This window comes from Echinococcus granulosus (assembly GCF_000524195.1).
Source record: "Echinococcus granulosus chromosome Unknown EG_S00002, whole genome shotgun sequence".
Taxonomy (NCBI): domain Eukaryota; kingdom Metazoa; phylum Platyhelminthes; class Cestoda; order Cyclophyllidea; family Taeniidae; genus Echinococcus; species Echinococcus granulosus.
This window is the reverse complement of record NW_020170382.1, coordinates 1,212,720-1,231,828: the sequence shown is the minus strand read 5'-3', so window position 1 is coordinate 1,231,828 and position 19,109 is coordinate 1,212,720. Positions and strand designations below refer to the sequence as shown.

General features: G+C 39.7%; 2 protein-coding genes across 2 annotated transcripts; one reads left to right on the top strand and one right to left on the bottom strand. All coding sequences in view use genetic code 11, as the record gives it.

Moving 5' to 3' along the window:
• Window positions 1–1,178: 1,178 nt before the first annotated feature.
• EGR_00504 (hypothetical protein) lies at window positions 1,179–4,245 on the top strand (the record flags this gene model as incomplete). The annotated part of the gene is made up of 3 exons (XM_024489753.1): window positions 1,179–1,286; window positions 2,921–2,948; window positions 3,035–4,245. 3 exons carry the CDS (start codon window positions 1,179–1,181, stop codon window positions 4,243–4,245), a joined length of 1,347 nt encoding a protein of 448 aa, XP_024355750.1.
• Window positions 4,246–6,276: 2,031 nt separating this feature from the next.
• On the bottom strand, window positions 6,277–14,267 carry EGR_00503 (hypothetical protein; the record flags this gene model as incomplete). Its single annotated transcript, XM_024489752.1, has 9 exons — window positions 6,277–6,376; window positions 6,557–6,695; window positions 6,737–6,801; window positions 7,116–7,173; window positions 8,444–8,670; window positions 10,828–10,981; window positions 12,541–12,716; window positions 14,007–14,063; window positions 14,095–14,267. 9 exons carry the CDS (start codon window positions 14,265–14,267, stop codon window positions 6,277–6,279), a joined length of 1,149 nt encoding a protein of 382 aa, XP_024355749.1.
• Window positions 14,268–19,109: the final 4,842 nt, after the last annotated feature.

The following is a 19,109-nucleotide window of genomic DNA, read 5'->3' as shown; positions in this document are numbered from 1 at the left end:
GTTTTAAACGGTCGAATTGATACGGCAGCGTGGTGGTTGGACATCTTCTCTGCTAAGCAGCTGCTCCTGCTAACTTTAATTGAGAGTTTGCTAAAGCTTAGTTAAAGAGCTCCAAGCTTTTCCTAATTAAAACAAATGAGCATTTTTTTAGTTGAAGAAGATGAATCATACCTCTTAAAAATGCGCTGTCGATGGGTTGTTCCAGCATTTGCCTACGTGAGGTTTAACCATGGTGGCAGGTTGATGCATTACTATGCAAGAGAAGAGGCAGAGCATCTTGCAGTTAAGCATTCAGAAGGAGAGAGAGATCAGCTAATGCGGTTTTACAAGTAGAACAAAAGTCACAAATTTGTGTCTACTATTGCCTTCATTTCAGTGGTACCTTGAAGCACTCGATTCAAACCCCCGGGACAGTCTAAGTCCATATGTTAAAAATTTGTGGTTTGTAAATTGTTTATTTAGGTAGCTAAGAATTTCTTGATAGCCTGCTTTCATAAAACTGAAGGTTTACCTTAAGACGGAATTAGGATAAAATTAACACACAGAAGCCGCAATAATCCACCTAATTACATGCGAGAACCATGATAAAATGATCATTTGGATCATAATAAAATGACAATTTGTCTTTTGTCCACCACTTTACTTCCTCGTAAAATAGCAGAAAATAAACTTTGGAAACCTATGGGCTTTTAGAACTGGCAGATCTTGGGACAGTTGCTTTTTAAGTCCATCAAAAACAAGGTATTTACACAAATCATGCCACATTTTAGCTGAAAGGACAAAACAACTGGTAGACGGCTTTAGAAATAAAAGAATGATTTTTATAAAATAAATAAGGTAATTTTTTAGGGATTTTTAAAAACAACCAACATGCAGTAACAGATGCATGTATGTATGTACTAGAATTTGGCAAATGGGTAAATATGACGCTTCCTATCAAGGGATATACAAATGGAGAGAGGTTGATGTGATAAATCAAAAATGGTGGCAATTAGTGTGGTGCTTTTGATTCATCTGCGTACAAGAAGATGGGAAACAGCCGAGGCGACCATAATTCACTCTCAAACCGACAGTCAGTCTAGACCAATTTAACGTGCCGCAATTCGTCATAGTCTGCCTTCTTCCGTTCACTCGATGCTTTGGATGATTGCAAGATCACACAGTGGTGATTGGCTTAAATGAGCTCTGAAAACCACTCCAAAGATCACATTGTCTTACATAACACGGGGATTCTTGCGTCACTGGGTCCTGTGGTGATGCACAACTCCCACAAAAAGTCGGTCTATGTATGTGTGCTCCCATAAACGGGAATTACCCAAACGAAGCCCATTTCGCAGCGACTGACAGATTCCACACATCTGAAGGTTGTCATAACTTTGGTGTTAAATGGCAATCACGTCGACATTGACCCCGTATGAATTCGAGGAGCCATCGAGCGATAAAATAATGGAGAATCATTTACGGAACAAGGAGATGGCAACTGAATTAGGATGACTACAAGGTGTCTGTGTTCAAATGCAAAAAGAATTAACACGCGTTTGTTGATAGCTGGTACCGCAGCTTCTCTCTTATAGCGGCCATAAACCATTTTAAAAGCAATTTGAAGTTGTCTGCAATGTGAAATGGAAACACATTTTTTTCTCCTAATGTGGTGAGCGACGGTAGAGGTGGTTTCAAAGATGGTGGCAGTAACCAAACTGAGATATTGGCTTGATTTGTTTTTTAAGAATGAGTAGTTTTTTTGCTTAACTGTTGAGAAAACTGCATGAATAAGTATCTCGACCTAGTGCGCATTCGGAATTTGGATAATTTTCACTGAGCGACTGTCATACTTGGTTTATTGTTATTAGTATGGCGCCTGGAATGTCATTATGCTATCCACAATTCATATGCCCCATGGATTCCCTAATTAAACTCAAGTCCATTATTTGACTACTGGCAAAGGTTATAAAATAAAGTAAAACAGATTAGCATCGCTAAAAGTAGATTCTAATCAAAGGAATTCTGACCAATTTCATTGCTTTGAAATTCTTCCTTACTAAATGTGAGGCTTGAGATTTCCCAAGTGCTAGCATGAAACTTTGCGCTTTTTTGTCCTACCACCTCAACTCAACTTCAAAATTGGGTCCTTTTTTAAGCCTTAGAATCGCGAGTAAAATATCCTTGTTAGAAGTTTCAAGTCCTCTAATTAATTGATAAGCAAGAGTATATGCCTAAAAGACATGAAGTCGCTATTCCTACAGCCAAAGTTGTAATTATCTTTGAGTTGTAGAGGTTTAATGGGCAATACCTTTTTTCTCCTTCCTAAAATGTACACTTCTTCCATTCACTCCATTTTTGGTTTGCTCTGCGAATCTAAATTGAATAACCACTTGGGACTTCGCAGACGCTTTGCTTTAAATTACTAGCCACTACTTTGGGTATGAGGAAGGACCAAACAATAGAAAACATTAAATATGTACCACGAAGAAAGGCCCAGAGCTTGGGAGATGTACAAATCTATACTATCCACACGATGCTTAATCACCTGAAAACCAAGCAAGGGCTTGCCTCATTGAAGGTTGTCACTCCCCTTTGAAAACTTTTTGGTGCTAGGCTGCCAGGTACCTGGGCAAGATTTAGAATGACGGGAAAATCTTTAAAGTTCATCTGCCGTTGACACGTGTCCTAAATCCTGTTTCACACAACCCTGGTGACACGACTGAACCCTTCATCGATTGCCTTCGAAGGCTAATAATGTTTCCCTCCACCGCTTTAGTAAAAAAGCCCACTTCAACTACCCGCCCTCCCCATTCACATCCTATTCCGTAATACAGGAAGAGCCGAACTGAGAAGAAATAGCAAGGAAGGTGCCTGAGAGATTTATATCCTAACAGCTGCGTTTTTGTCTGGTATATAATTTCGTCTAATTTCCGTTCAGGGCTTTCAAGACCCTTCTGCTTATCAGGGTATCATGTAGCACATAAGCCTACATGCTTCATTGTACCTAAATGCGTTCTGCTTGCCAAAAAATGGATCTTCTTTTTTTCTTTAGACTGTGAAAAGTGTCCAGCAATCAAAGAATGTGAAATTGTAGTATGTTCCAGTGAAGAGAGATCGGGCAAGCTTCTTCCAATCACCTCGGAGAGCTGTGAGCTCTCCTGCAGCCAAGTGGACATTAGTTGTCGTCGTTTTCCAAACGGACGTCTGGATTGGTATCCTTTCAATCCATGTGCAGTCACTACGACCACATCCACAACCACTACTACCACCTCCACGACCACAACAGCAGCTGCCCCGATTGACTATGCGCCTCCGTCTTTCGACTATCAGAATGCCCTTGAAACAACAGTCCAAATTCCTCTCTTTTTTCCTTCCGGATCGACTTCTGGGGATATGCTTCATGACATTGAACCCGTTTTCGCACCAGCTGAATCAACAGCTCAACAAAAGAAGCAAAGTTATGGCCTCAGTTGGTTAGTTTCAGAGCCCGAATTAGAGCTTATTTTGTGGGTTATGTTTGGAGTAGCTCTGATACTCATACTTATTGGCTTCATTGGACTTGGTGGTTTCGTGTGCTATCGGCGGTGGATTAAGAAACAAATAAAAATCACCACGTGTCCACGCTATTACGACGCCAGTAGACAACGAGCCTACGGCATAGTGGCGTACGATGCTGGCACCTATGGTCCCGGTCTAGAGTACGAGAAACTTCGAGGCAGCAACGGTACCTGTTATTGGGCTCAAAGGACTGAATCCAGAGAGCCCGGAACAATTAGACGTATTCCTTCTCCGCAGATCTCCATCTGTTCTCCCTTTTGTTCCACAAATCGTCATGGAACAGCCAGAGTGGACCACAACTACGTCCATCACATGTCTATCCCAAGCACAAGCTATCGACTCACAGACAGTGTGGCACCAATTAATTCGGCCTACCACCTAGTAACATTTGCACCTACTTTGGACACAATGGAGGGTTCAGTGACGGGCAAGCCAACGACTTGCATGCAAGATATTTCATGTATCCACGGGTTGGATACTGGGGCACTGAGCTTGGACGGGCATCAGCGAACAGTGCTAACTGTGACACCAGATCGGCATATAACCGGAGGGGCCCCTTCCATGAGCACAACCTCCCCTATTCCCATGGGAAATGATACTTTTCTTATGAGCACTTATCATAGAACCAACAGTTTTCGGAATGAGGTGGGAAGTGATGCTGAACCCCAAGGCGAAATCATTCAGCAGCAACAAACAAAGGTCTAAGTGAAGACTGCTTTCCTCTCATCTTCACGCAGATATGTGGCCCCATAAATAAACAGTCAAAACAAGGAACATGATGACACGTGTACCTGTCAAATGATGCATTTTGTTCTCCTATTCTCGTGCAAGGACCTTCCAAGGTAGGGATATCCCACCTGTTTAGACCTCACCGGATTTTCCACTTATCCCTGTAAAAATACACCTAATCGCATACTGCGATAAAACAAAAGGGTGGGTAAAATCGCCACACCCGTGCTTGTTTGAGTTCCCTGTGTGTAAAGATTAACCTCTTAAATTGTCAATTGAGAGTTCCCTTTATTCAACTAATAAGTAAGAAAAAGCACGGAACTGTCTGATGTAAGTTATTTACAAATGTATATTTGTCAGTTATTAAACTTCCCGAATAACATCATTTTTAGTTCATGAAATTCCGGTTTGGTTGTTTTGCGAGTGGTACAGCTTTGCTGCAGTAAAAATTGGAGTTTATATCGCATTATCAAGAGTAAAAATGGAACAAAATCTTGGAAACAGACAACTGACAACGACGCAGATAAGTACAATTGGTTTTGGAGAATAAACATACCTATTGTTATACCATGTATGCCAGGCCCAATCCAAAGTTACAGCTCATTATTCTCACAGATTAGTCAACAATGTATGAGACCGCGCAAAATTTTTGGCTTACAAATCCCTGTATTGTCACTCATAGGAGGCAAAAATCGACATCTCAAGCGTATGTCTTAACAACTTTTTGATAAACGCGGAAAAATTCACTCTAAATCCGACAGAATATACCTAGCAGATATTTTTTTTTGGTAATTTAAAGGCGACATTTCTTTTTACTGCTGAAGGACAGCGCACTTTGAAGGGTAGCACAAGGGGAACCGTAGAACTTACGCCTTAAGATAGTTTCTCAAAGTCTCTTAAAATGGAACCCAACCAATCTGTTGGGATAAACACTGCACCATAGATTTATTTAAAACCTTTTAGGAGGGTGGCAAAAGTTGCACGTATACAAAATTGAGTTAGAACATTTCTGTTAAATCAAGTCATAGTAGGTTTATTTGCACATATACGTCTGTTTGAGTCATCAGAAAGTTTTGCTTTCTATGCACGGTAGCTCGTTTTGCTGTCAATGAGCGCGTTATTCGACAGTGAAACATAAAATAAATCGCGCGCTTAAAAAAGGTAAGCATATCCAAGTCGACCTTTTGAATGACAAGCGACTTGCGGTCTGGATGATACCGATTTGACGTCTCTTTCTTCCTATTTCGCGTAATGTTTGGCTGGAAAAAGGCAAATGCAAGAAAAGACGACACGCAGGCAATCAGAATACTTTATTTTGAATGAGGCACAAGAGATTCCTGAGAAACTTCTCTGACGCACATTCAGAGGCTATGCACAGTTTTACTTGATCCCATTAAGAAGATTTTGAGCAACTTTCAAGAGGTTTATGGCGTTTATGATCAAGTTAATATTCGACACTTGCTTTGTTTATGAGATGCGTCAATCGATTTGAGCCTACTTCAACTTGACAGATTCGACATTCTCACATCATATAATTAGAGGTAAGCAAAATTACGGTGCTGCCAAGCTGTAAGAAAGTATTTTATCCACAATGGCAACAATTTAGCTGTTTGTTTAACCCTCCGTTCCGATGGTGGACTACTTAGGGGCTCCACCATTATACCTTTGTAGGGCCGTCTGGCCTTCAGGTAGGGTCCGAGTATCCTTAATCCTTTTCTACTTGAAAAAAATACATACTCTGTCCAAGTATTATGCTCCCTTTCGTCTTCAGGAGAGACTGCGGATGCCGCGCAATGTCTTCTACGTAGTCCACTAAATTTCATAATTACAAGAAACAAGCTCACGTGTTCTATCGGCAACACAAATACCAAAGGTTTTTTAATATGTATTTCTGATGTTATAAAAATGTATGAATGTTCATTTGCAAAATAAGACTGTTTTTGCATTTAAAGTCAGTTACGTAATTAAAAGTTAATGAGACGCAAGGTGGATGTAAATGAAGTTTTCCTAGGTTTCATAAAACCTTGAATCCCGAGTAAAACTTAATAAGTGCCTGCTGGACAGGGAACCAATGAAAAAATCATTCCATAAATATTTTATAGCCTCTCTGAAATATCACGAAGAATTTTTCGTGCCTACATGATATAACCTCAGCTATAGTCACACAAAAAATCCAAGGCTAAGCTTCACCAGCGTCGCAAAAGTAGGATGCCATCCGAAATTATTATTGCAGTTACACCCTTCTCGTTTGTAAGGCCATCTCTTGGCTAGAACATAACCTGTTAACTTTTTTGGATTACAAACTTCCAAAGCAGTCTCTATCGATAGGAGTCGCATTTGACATGCAGTAGGGGGAACACAATCATTTAATAATTCATTATGCGTTCCGACGAACTCCAGTAATGAATGCGCTTTAGTCAAGCTAGCTGAAGAGTTTGAATAAATTTAGATAACTTCTGTAACTTACAAATATTGTATTTAGGCGATGCAATGACCATTAAAAGAACGGATTTGTGTTTCAAGTTTTTATGACTAAAAAAGCAAAAAATAGTCTAAATACACCCAAAATTTACGATCCATACTCAAGAGCTTATTAATTTCTTTCTAAAAAGCCTCTAAGAAGGAAAGGGATCAAAAGGCCATTGAGTGATTACATTTCCCAAAGCGTTATTAGCATAGAGAGATTTGTTTAATCGTCAGACTGATGAAAAAGGCACTGTTTACTGCACTTACAAATGTCTGACCTTAGACTAAAAAGGATTCTTTTTTTTCCGCTAGACGACATGGAAAATAATTAGCCTCATTATTAATGTCAAGTCAATTTGTTCAACCTGACAAAGGACTACAATGGCGTGGTGGCGAAAGAAAGGCGAAGAATGTATTTATAATCACCATTTTCAAAACCTAAGTGAATAATTTGGAGTAATTTTGGTATTTGTTTTAGATCGGAAAGTAATGCCACTTCGCCATACGCAAGTAGAATATATATTCGACCCACAGAAGAACTTGGGGGCTACTGACGATATGGCCCAGAGGCCAGCCCACCCGGCGAAGGTATAATAATGGGACCCGTCTTTTGTCCCTTTACCACATCAGAGAATTAAACATTCAACCTATTACATGGCCCCTATCCTCTTGAAAGCGGTATCCTCGACCTTCTCATTGGTCAGCCTCCTGCGTTGGCCAGCACAACGAAGTCGGTCCTGTAAGAAAACACCTACAGACCAGCCTAATCAGCCATCAAATTTCCATACAACTAAAGTGATACATAACAGCAATTTCACTGATCCCGCATAGTAATTCTCCTAGATGCGGAATTTCGCTCTGTATGGGAACTGCACTGGGGAAAGAGAAATACGCTGACCACCACGCGCGTCAGTGGCTAGTCTTAGAAACATTAGCCTAGAAGCAGAATCAAATAATAAAGGATGATTTTGAACATGGTTCTGTGGGGGCTAAGTTTCCATTCCAGACCTCCTTGCCACTTTGTTCTCACTTCAGTGCTGCTCAGATAGATATTAATTTCGGTCCCATCCAGCCAGTAGAGAGGTGAAGGAGGTATCGCATGACCACACAACTGACACAGTCATACAGGTGCTATAGACAGTTCTGTAGCACACTTTTCCTAGATGATTCATGGCCACGGCTAGCGTAGCTGCAGTTGTTAATAGCATTCCAGAAGACTGAAGGACTGTAGTAGATACCGAAGGTGGGCGTCTTGTTTGTCACAGATTCTCCCATCTGCAGCATATGCCCTTCTTCCATCACGCTAAGAATCAGCATTCGGAAATGGAAATCAGGCTAATTGTCTCTTGGGATAGGGTTTGCTTTCCGCTTCTACTAATATAGAGCCCCTAGACTTCTCTGAAGAAGAAAGGAGACAATACTCGGGCAAAATATGCATTGTCAAAATGCAGAAGGGATTAAGACTACTGGCATCGCTGAAAGGCTAGGCCGCCCGTAGGCAGTGGAATGGCAGAGCCCTTGAGAGGCCTCTTCATTAAACCCGAGAGTTAAATTACCAACTTATTGCAAAAATATTTCGGGACTAATACTGACAAATAATGTCTATTCGATGTCAAAGTTGTCATCGTTGCGTGACTTGAAGCTTGATTAAGTCCTCATTTTCTTACAGTTACATGAGGTCGGTGGCTATATGCTTTCACTTTCTTACTAGTCTCTGCCTTCAGCTGCGCAACATAAAATAAGTTGAGGTCTTCAGATTCCAAACGTTGTAATAACCGAAGAAAAGTGTTAGTTTTCCAAAATGTCAATTTTAGCAAAACAACTGCCTCGCCATTCAAATGCGATGAAGATATTTGAAATATGGCTTCATTCATAGATGTTTTTTTCCAACACCCTTCCACTTTACAGCAAAATTTCATCAGTCGACATTTAGCGCTAAAATATGTAGCCACATGTACATGTTAACCAACGAAAAACACCCATTTATTTGAATAGACACGTTATCTGAAACACTATCGCCCTAGGGAATCACAAGCAACCGTATACCTCAAAATATTTTGCCCCTTCAGTGAAAAAAAACATTAGCGGCTTTCTCAGGGCGTGAGGAGAAAATGTTGGTAGGAAGTAGTATGGATAAGGAGATAAACACGCGCCAAACAATGTGATTCACCAGATGCGGTCATGCGAATTCTTCACATTACATCCTCGGGTCACTCGCTATACATGTGAGAAAACGAGTCATGTGAGGATCAAACTTGACCGAAACTCGTTTTCTTGGATCCGCTTAGAGATACTGTGGCATATAACTACCCCAAAAACTATCGTTAGAAATTTGTGTGGATATCAATTTAGTTAAAGTCACCATAGAAAACTTTTTGAGGCCTGTTTTACCACACTTAGTAATTAGTCTGATTAAACCAACGAAAATGTGCGCCTAGCAGTGTTGAAGACTAGCATACACATACTACATGGACAAACCTTGGAAACAATTCACAAAAGGAGAGTGGAAGTTGAAAAGATGTTTTGATTTAAAAGTCCCAAAAAGGTTTGCTAGTAAATACCCTTTGATGCACCCATTTTACTGCTTGATTTAGATAAGCATATAAGGGTACACGTTTTAAAGGGTTGTTAACTTACACCGAAAAAAAATGTAAATGTAGTTAATTCTATTTCACCTTCGAAATGGGGAGGATTTCGAGGTAAAAAAAATGTATTAGTCCTCAACCGCCAGTAATATCAGTTTGCTTTTTTATATTAACTAATAGAATAGTATGACGTTGAATGCTTCTTTCGTCAAAGCAAGTTAATTGAAGCTATAGCACTCCGAGACTTACTTGAAGACAAAAAGAAATAATAGTGCTTGGACAAAATATGCAATGTCGACATGCAGAAGGGATTGAGACCACTGGCATAGTCGAAAGGTCAGCCTACCCAGAGGGGGTGGAGTGCGGAACACCCAAGTGGCCCCTTTGTCAAAAACATGAAGCTAAACTAGCAAACAATGCGTTACTAAACAATTGGAGTAGTTGATAATATCAGTCGAGAGCGCCAATAAATTCTGAAAGTGTAAATTGGGTTACGTGAGGCGTGCTTGGACCCATTAAAATATTTGGCCATAATTAAAAATAACAGAAATTGTTGTTCTATATTGGCCTGGGAACAAATGATAATTGACACAATTCGTTGCCTTAGCTCACACATCTTTCAACGATACTATTTACAGTAGGAGCTAGTCAGTCAAGCAGGCTAATTTTTTTTGAATTCAAAGGGTATACCTCTATGCTTCAATTCGTCCCTAAATACGCTTTAATGCAGCTAGGGAGGTAGCAGTAGTCCCTTATCAGCATTCAAAAAGTTCAGAGACAGGTGGACGGGATTGAGGGAACATTCTATCGAAATGCTAGTAGAACCTGTTATATTCCCTTTTTAAATGCGAGAATTTTCAAAAACAAGGAATCCTAACTTACCTTTTAAGGAAGTTGTTTAATCCAAAAATTTTCTATTTTTCTCAAGAATCAGTCCAGTCATTTTCATTTAGGATAACAAGCACCACTTCTTGCCTAGAGATGCAAATTTTAACTTGGCACTGACAGACGCCGCAAAACCATTTTAAGGGAACAAAATCACTTTACTAACATATTTAGACTTTGCTTTCCTTTGTGTAAGCAAGTCTGTCTCCGAAACAAACAGGCCTCTTCCCTGTGATCCTCATAAACATGCATGTCTGAGGGAGAGAAGTTAGCACCCGCTATACAAAAAACAGCGCCAGTATAAAACTCAGGCAGTTTATAACGCACAATTCCCAAATGTACAGATTTTTAAAGAACAGCACGACACTGCTTTATCACCCCTCTCCGCCAGGCCGGCCACACATGCAGTGACTTGACCCGAGAATCGACGTCCCTCCCCTAGTCGGGAGGCTGTCAACATGTTACAAGGTAGTTGTTTGTCTGTTTCTTCATGCGTGGAATAGCCTACCCCAACTTCTTAATTGAGTAGATTGTTAACAAAATGTGACATTATTACTGGAAAAAGGCGCAATGCTGATTTTTTTGTGGAAAAAAAGAGGAGGGTAATGTAAGTGCCACTCACAACAAGACTTTTCTGGCAGTCTCACGCTGAACTTTTTTATCGTAATGTAAAAGGAGGAGATGAAAGTCTTTAAAAAGCGAAAATTTGGGAGAAGTTATTAATAATTTAAGTGGTTTATTAATCACCATAGTTGACAAAATAAAAATCAAACTAACTGAAGGAATGATTGTCAGCAAGTGAACGAATCAAAATTAACATGTTTATTTTTATTGAAGTAAATTATAGAGCTGTCGCTTTTATTCAACCTCCGACCAAAAAATCGAAAAGAAGGAGACCTGGCTTATAGAAATAACGTGTTTTGAAAGAGAACAGAGGACTTGAAAGAACCCGGACAAATCTGCCTAGTGGTATTTTTCAGCCACCGAAATACAGATTCAGAAAATTAGTCACTTTCACAAAACCCACTCATAATGCGATTGTCCTTTAGGTATCCCGGATTTGGGTCCCTTCATACCAACTGGAACACAGTGGATTACCGATTCATCAAACGTAAAAGTGGTCACTACACCAACAAATTTTCCCCAAAATCTTAACCTTTCCGTACAGAATCACACAAAATTGACGAAGGTATACATCCTTAGGTTTGGGTAGGTTTGATACAAACATCTTTAATTACGCAATCCGTAATTACACTGAAACGACGCGAAAATTAAACATTGACACTAACACCGTCACCGGTACCCACATTTCGCCAAGTCCGGATTGTGGGCCACGGAGACTGCGATGACTCACTTCAACGCCGTGCTCTAGGAGAACCAAATCCGCCTCAAGCGTCTTTATCGTCGGAGGCGCGTTCGAGAGGCTCATAGTGTAACTACGCCTCACCTCCCAACTCCTATGTTTGTGCTGCTGCGGTCTGCGCGAAAAGAATTCGCGCACGTATGCTCACTGTAAGGAGGTGTTTTTTGGCCAGGGGAAAGGAGTTCAGGATACTTACTGTCATTTTGTGGGTTTGTTTCAACCAGACAACATAGACGATTCTGAGACTGATAGGACAGTCGGATTTTGATATCTTATAGGGAATCCACCAACATTTGTGATACTGTATAATAAAATGACTATTTAAGTGGAAAAGCACGTTGACAATTTCCTCTTATCTACCCGAAGTAGGAGTGTGTTTTATTTCCCTTTTACTTGGATCGACAGTGGCAATTTCCGCCTTACGCTGAGAGGTGAAGATGTTTACCTGAGGAAGGCAAACGCTTAATTTACTTTTGTAAAGCGAGCCTCAGAGGTGGCAGAGTCGAATCCTCTGGTCTCTGCCAAGGTAGCATTCTGTATGGTTACAATGCGCAACTTCACTACAAGCACTCTGTGCAGTAGCAAAGAAAGCGAATCATGTGCTGATTCGGAAGTCAGAAAGCATACATATTCGCGGAAATAATATTTCAGTGGTCCCTCGTAAGGTATGCATAAAACCACAACCGCAAATGCGATACCTCCATCTGGTCATGGAATTTATCTACAAAACCATCACTGCTAAAACCAGCCTTGCGCAGAGACTAAGCAAAACGCATTGTTGAAAACATTTGGAAAGGACAAATATTCTCAGTAGTACATTTTTTGCGGTTCGTAAAAATTGCGTTTTTGTTAATAATGTCAGTAAAAATGCTCAACTATATTCACAAATTAGGAAAAGTGCATTAATATAATGGGAAAGTTTAGTAAAAACCTAAGAGCATGTCTCATAAACAACTAAGAATTACGAGTTACCTGTGGTACAAGTTAATTGATTTGGTTCTATTGTCCTTTTAAAAACAATCAAAAATCTTTTTGTACTTGCATATGAAGAGTCAAGATAATATCTTATCACTTCTTGAATTTGTTCATAAAATATTTGGCAAACAATTTCATGTTCAGTTTTGATATGAGGCAACGACTGCAGCTCCCTGAGCCTTTCTTAAGGACGAAAGAAGGCATAATATTTGGGCAGAATAAGCATTGCAGACGTACAAGAGGGCTATGGGCTACGTTCATGGCCTGGAGGCCAGTCCACTCGGTGAAAGTACAATGGTGGAGACACAAAGTGACCCCTTACCAAAAGTGAGAGCTAAACAAACTGCCAAAGTATTACGTAGCGTCCCTCTCCCTTTAAGCATCATCTCCGACACTTCCCGTAATTAACCTCCAGCGTCGACCATCAAAACGAGGTTGGTGCTTTAAAAAAATACTCACAGATCAACCGTGCCACTCAGCAAAATTCCCTACAATTGAGGAGATACTTAACCACTGATCTCTCATGGAAATTCCACGGGATCTACAGTTTCATCCTGTATAAGAACTGCATTGGCCATCACGCGTGTCAGTGGCTAGTCGCAGGAACACTGACCCAAATACAGAGTCGAACAACAAAGGAAGGGGCTTGAAATAGTTTCGTGGAGATAAGTTTTTGCGCCTATTCCTCCTCGTCACTTCACTCGCATTTCAGTGCTGCTTAGACATGTATCTAACTGGCTTCGATCTAGTTAGTAGAGAGGAACATGAGGTATCGCGTGTTCACTTCATTGATATCTTCATCTAGGTACTACAGGCAGTTCCGTAATAAACTTTTTCAATTGTTAATGGTTAGTGCCACCTCAATTGTTAATAGCATTGTCGTCAAATTCGAAATTGAGGTAGTTTTCGGGGCTTGGCGTCATCCTTGAACCTCCTGCTAGAAGTCTCCACAGATTCTCGCATCTGCAACATATGTCCTTTTTCCTAAACGTTAAGGTTTGGCAAACAGCAATAGAAATCAGGTTAGCTATCCTTGAGTATCGGGTGTAGTTTCCGCTACCATTATTGTTGCTTCCCGAGTTGTCCCTGAAGTTGAATCAAGGCATAATAATGGGGAGGGGTGTGTATTTTGGACAAAGGGAAGGACTGCGGGGCTACTGGCGTGGTACAGGGACCAAGCCACCTAGAAGAAGTACAGTGGCGGAGTCTTAAGCGCCCGAAAAACCAAAGCGAATAGCTAAACAAAATATTAAAGTATTACAATGGCATTGGAGGATTTACCGAATGAGGTTTTCTTCTTACCTGAGTTGATGATTCTAGATATGAAGAAAGCTTATAACCAATACAATTAAATATTTAACGATGGAACCAGAGGAACTGGTTTCAAAACTATTTCCCTTGTTTTTAGGGCAGGTTACTTTGATCGACTAGAGGTGATCGTCATTGACTACCACTGATATCACTTGATTAGCATTTCATTTATAACTCCTTTAAATTGTCCAATTAAAATCACTAATAACCTAGCACATGTATGTTAGTTAGATCATTTACAATTTTTTTCTACCCACACGATAAGGAACACCTCTGTGCCTATTTAGATGTGGAGAGAGTGCGTATTCAAAATGACAGACTTGCTTGATTAAATAATGCATTAAAAATGTCGGCTTGCAAATAAAGATAAAGTGTTGCAGACTGAGAAACAAAAAATCTAAACTATCAGCCATCGTCAAGGAAAAAAGGCAAAATTTTGGGGCACCTCTAAGTAATACAGTACGAGTTAGTGCAATTAAAGGTTGTGATCTTGCGGTTGTGGATGAGACGACAAATGAAAAGTACACCTGTGTCAGTGGCGTTAACTTTGGCGAGCGCCAATGGGGATGGATGTGGCACTCTGTTTGGACATTAACAGCCTTCAAGTTTTTCCTAGCGGAAGAATGCTTATACCCAATAGCTCCTCCATGATCACAAGTAACAGCTGACTGTTAACCCACTTGAGACTTCGCCGTTAAAACTAATTGTTACACTTTTACTCAACTTTTATTTGTTTGAAACTTTTTTAAAAAAAATTACTCATTTTATTATCGGAGGATCTTTCCTTAACTTGTTTTCGTCCTGTAATCTTGTCAATTGAGAAACGCCACAGAATGTCTCCCCAATCGGAAAATAAAAGGATTTTCCACCAAAACTTTTAGTCAGAAATAGAAAGCTAGCAATAGTTTAAAGTCATTACTTAAAATTTCGTTATTAATTTTGCTTCTTTATTTATGAATTAGCTGTCACGTAGGGGTCAATTTCTCTCATGGTTGGGACGATTGTCGAGTAGTCATTGCAGCTTAATTGAAGCAAATCGGCCCAACTTTTTTTTTGTTTTAAATGTCATTCTAGTGGATGTTGTCACTGAAGAATTTGAAATGCCAAGGTTGCCAAATGGCCTATTCATATTAACCATCATCAATCAAGGTCAGTGTCTACCTTACTTTTGCTGCTGGATGTTTAGTATCTTAATGGTTTCGGGAGAATCCTATTACTACTAAAAATGTTCAAACAATTGGTAGTGTTAAAATCTGATTGCATGAAACTCTTATCTCACTCACATTGCAAAAAGTGTTGCAAAGCCCTGTGCCTGTCAGTTAGTATTTACAAGACGATAGGTCATCTGCCCCCTTTTCTCAAACTCCTATAGCTTAATTAGCGACATTTTCTGCCTTTTATGATGCAGCAAAAAATAATTTTGGACTGAGCTGTGATCACTATGTAGTCACACATCAGGCGCCCACCCACCATTTGTAGCATTATTTGGGTGAAATTTTAATAAAATGTCGAATAAGTCGGGCTTACATCAACTGTTACATGAAGTAACACGTTTACGCAGGTGTTTACGCTTCAGTATGCTGAAATAAAGGTGGGTTCCAACGCTGATGGTGTTTGATCCAGCTCAGTGATGCGTCCTATGCCATCGCTATTCACTTAAGCACTGAACGGGCTGCCCTTTGATTTTATTAGCGGACAATGAGTAAATTTGTATTTTTGACTGTTTAGATGGTATTCTAGTCTCCCTTCGAGTGATACAACAGGCTGCTGTATTAGTACGGGTTAAGCCTGCAACCGCATCTCGGGGATTGCATTCCATCTACTGCACGACAGTTTGGTCTTGGTACAAGTGATAGAAGGCGGTGCATTCAAACTAAAACGTACAGCATACTGTATGAAAACCTACAAAAATGAATAAGTGCTTTAACTTTTTGGTTTTTTGTGTCTTTAGGTGTACGCTCTAAAATGAGGAAGTTAACGCCAGCAATCCATTGAGTGAAGATCCAACAATTGGATGAATGACTTCTCCGGCAAATTGTCACCATTTATTCAAAATTACACCTGAATGGACGCAATTTTGGTGCCAAAACATTACAAGTGCAAACCAGTTGCATAAACTTTTCATTAAATTACAGTAAACAAGTAATCTTGCACAACAAGCGGAACTAGTAAATGTGCGTCAACTCTCTGATTGCCTTGTGTCTCAAAAAGCACTCGCACAACTTACACCAAAATTTCTGTCCATCAACCCATGTAGGAGACAGAATTGAGTTTCGGAAAATGAAAACAGTCTTATCTATCGCACTTTTGCGTTATCTTTTAATATTCTTGGATATCATTCTAAATGTGACCCAAATACAATTAGTAAATTAGAAGTGGAAATCGGATGCAGAGTATAGTAAATCACATGCGTTAAATAAATGATGTACAACACACAAATGCCCATTCACAAACCAGTAGATATCAGTTCAACTACCAACATGACTTCTGTAGAATAGATTGAGGACGTTTGAAATATGAGTAGGGATTCTTGGTCCCTTTGTCTGGAAATCCATGCCTTGGAGTGGAATAATCGCTAACGCTCCCAAACGAACCGTGCCGCTAGCAGGAAAGCATTTCTTAAACAAACGAAACTCGAAAAAGACCTAATTTTCTATGCAAATCACAAAAAATAATTGCTGCAGGAACCCTTTTTTCTCTGCCTCTAAGTTCTTTTTAACATACTCTCTTGAATATTTTAATATTTTTTTACTTCCTTTATTATAATTTACAACCTCTCAAAGTCGTTTAAGTTACTCAAAGCGATTTTCATAGTTTAGTGGTCAGTCTGCTAGAAAGAGGGTGATTAAATCACATTCATTCCCGAAGAGCGGCTTCATTATATGCAGGTTTGATAATTATTATTTTTACTACCTATTTTTCAAAAGCATTTTTTGACTCGAAAACCGAGGGTCTCAAGACTGCAAGCATTTAATCCTATGTTCATACAAGACTTCCGTTGCCATTGAATATGCTAGTATGTTCGGTAACAACGCAGAGTCCACGGTGTTTTTCGAGGTCGGGCCAGTTTGGGAAAACGGGATGAAGTGGTATCTGCAATGCTGCAGGCTGTTTTCTTTCAAGTTACTGTACCCACAGCATTACACAAAACAACTTTCATTGATGATGGAAAAAAGCTGCTAGGACGCACGAATCGGTGGCACTATGAAACCTTTCAAGTGCCGTTCAAATTATACGAGCAAAACAGCATGACTACCAGATGTTGTTGTGCACACGAAATATTCATGTCGCTTGGAACAGCGGTAAAATTAATAAATGAAAAAAATATATTAATGTTGCATCCTCTGGCTATATGCGCATTCACATATCTGATTTACAATAGTCCGTACGTAGTTCATTTAAACTTACCTGAAGACAAACGTTGTTATGCGGACAAGACACAAGAAAGCATATTTATCACTTTCAAGACATCTACACGGAAGTAATAACCAACTGTCCTTTTGCCATTTTACGATCTTCTTTGTACTTTCTTGCATGTGTATCAACGACCGCCAGCGTTGATATCACCACGGCATTAAGCCAATTACACGTACCTGGTCCGGGCCATCTCATCTATTCCAGGCAGTGGGTTTTATGTTCGGGGTGGGCCAGTTTCTCGACCCCGAAAGTTGTAAAAAAAACAAGAAATAAGCATATTGCAATTTTAATTAACGTTGGCTTTAAAAAAGGTTTGGAGTACAATGTGAAACACTACAAAAAATTTTACTGAGATTTCAAACAAGACCACTGTTTTTGTGAAGCCAAGTAAGAAGTTAACCGAGGGTAAAATCGGCTTAATTGAGAGAAGTTTTTGGTTGTAAATAACCAGTGAATCAGTAGTAAAGAACCAGCATATAAATTGCCAATGAAATGCGAATAAAAACGTGTCTCATTATGCTTTGTGGTAGGCTTGATGCGACTTATTTTGAGTCAGGTCTTGACAATCCCGCATTTTTTTTCAATTTATCTTTCAAGAGAGACTTGTTTTAACTATCAACAATAACCAAAATACTCCTAATTTTTAAATAAAGTAATAATTTAATATAACATCAGGTGAATACCTTAGATTCTGCTTCCTGTTTACAAAAACTAATGAAGTGTGGGTGGGGGTATTACACGGATGCTACTGCTACGAAAGTCAAACAGCATCCCCATTCATTTATAAATCAGTGAAGTCGAGAAAAACGCTTCAAAGCGATAATTACGTTAGAATACTAATGAAATCAAAGGCACAGAATGTTGAGTAAAAACCAAAATCCAGGCTACTTGGCAATTTGCTTGTCGGAAGAAAGCTGAAGATAAGGGGATGCTATTTTTGTCGAAGAAACAAGGGAAGATGTTAGCGATAGTGGCGATACAAGCAGTAAAGTGCCAAAATTAAAAGTATATGCCTCCTTTTACGTCACACAAAGCCAGAAATTATAAATTGACGAAAGTGATTAATTAAAAGTCGGAGAAAACATTTTAAGAAATGATGAAGAAGGTATAAGTAAAATTAATGATTGTCACCATAGTAAAGCTGCACCTTAAAATTTGCCTAGATTTTTTGTCAAAGTGTCTACTACAAAACAAACGAAAAGAAGTGGTTTGATTTACAAAAGGCTTAAATATAACTGCAGTATAAATTTACCTTGGTTATTTGGTTAACTCTTTGTTTTGGTTACTCAGATGCTAAAGGGCTCGGCCTCTGTACTTCCACCCGGTGGCAGCGAAAGTCAAATACGATCCCAAACGCACAGCCATGTGGATTTCTATAAATGAATCCTATTTTTTCAAATGATGGAAGAAGAGCATATGCTGCGGATAAGAGAATATGTGAGGACCCCTAACATAAAGGCTAAAAAGAAGGTCTGCCTTTGGCATCTGCCGCAGCCCCGTGACAAATGAAACGATACTAGCCGTGAGCTATTTGAAAAAGTTAGTTTCGGAACTAATTGCGGTACCTGCATGAAGGAGTCAATCAAATGAATAGTTCATACCTCTTCCGCCTCCCTGCTAGCTGGGTAGAATCTAGCTAGATGGAAAAATAGCTAGCCAGCACTGAACTGAGATGGAAGAGGCGAGAAGGAATAGAAGCGAAACCATATCCTCAGGAAACTTTCATACCCGGTTCCCTATTAAATGGTTTTGCTTTAAGGCCGGTGTTCCTACGACTAACGATTAACAGGAGTGATATCCAGCACATTTTTCTCCCCTCAATACATTTTCCAAGCAGG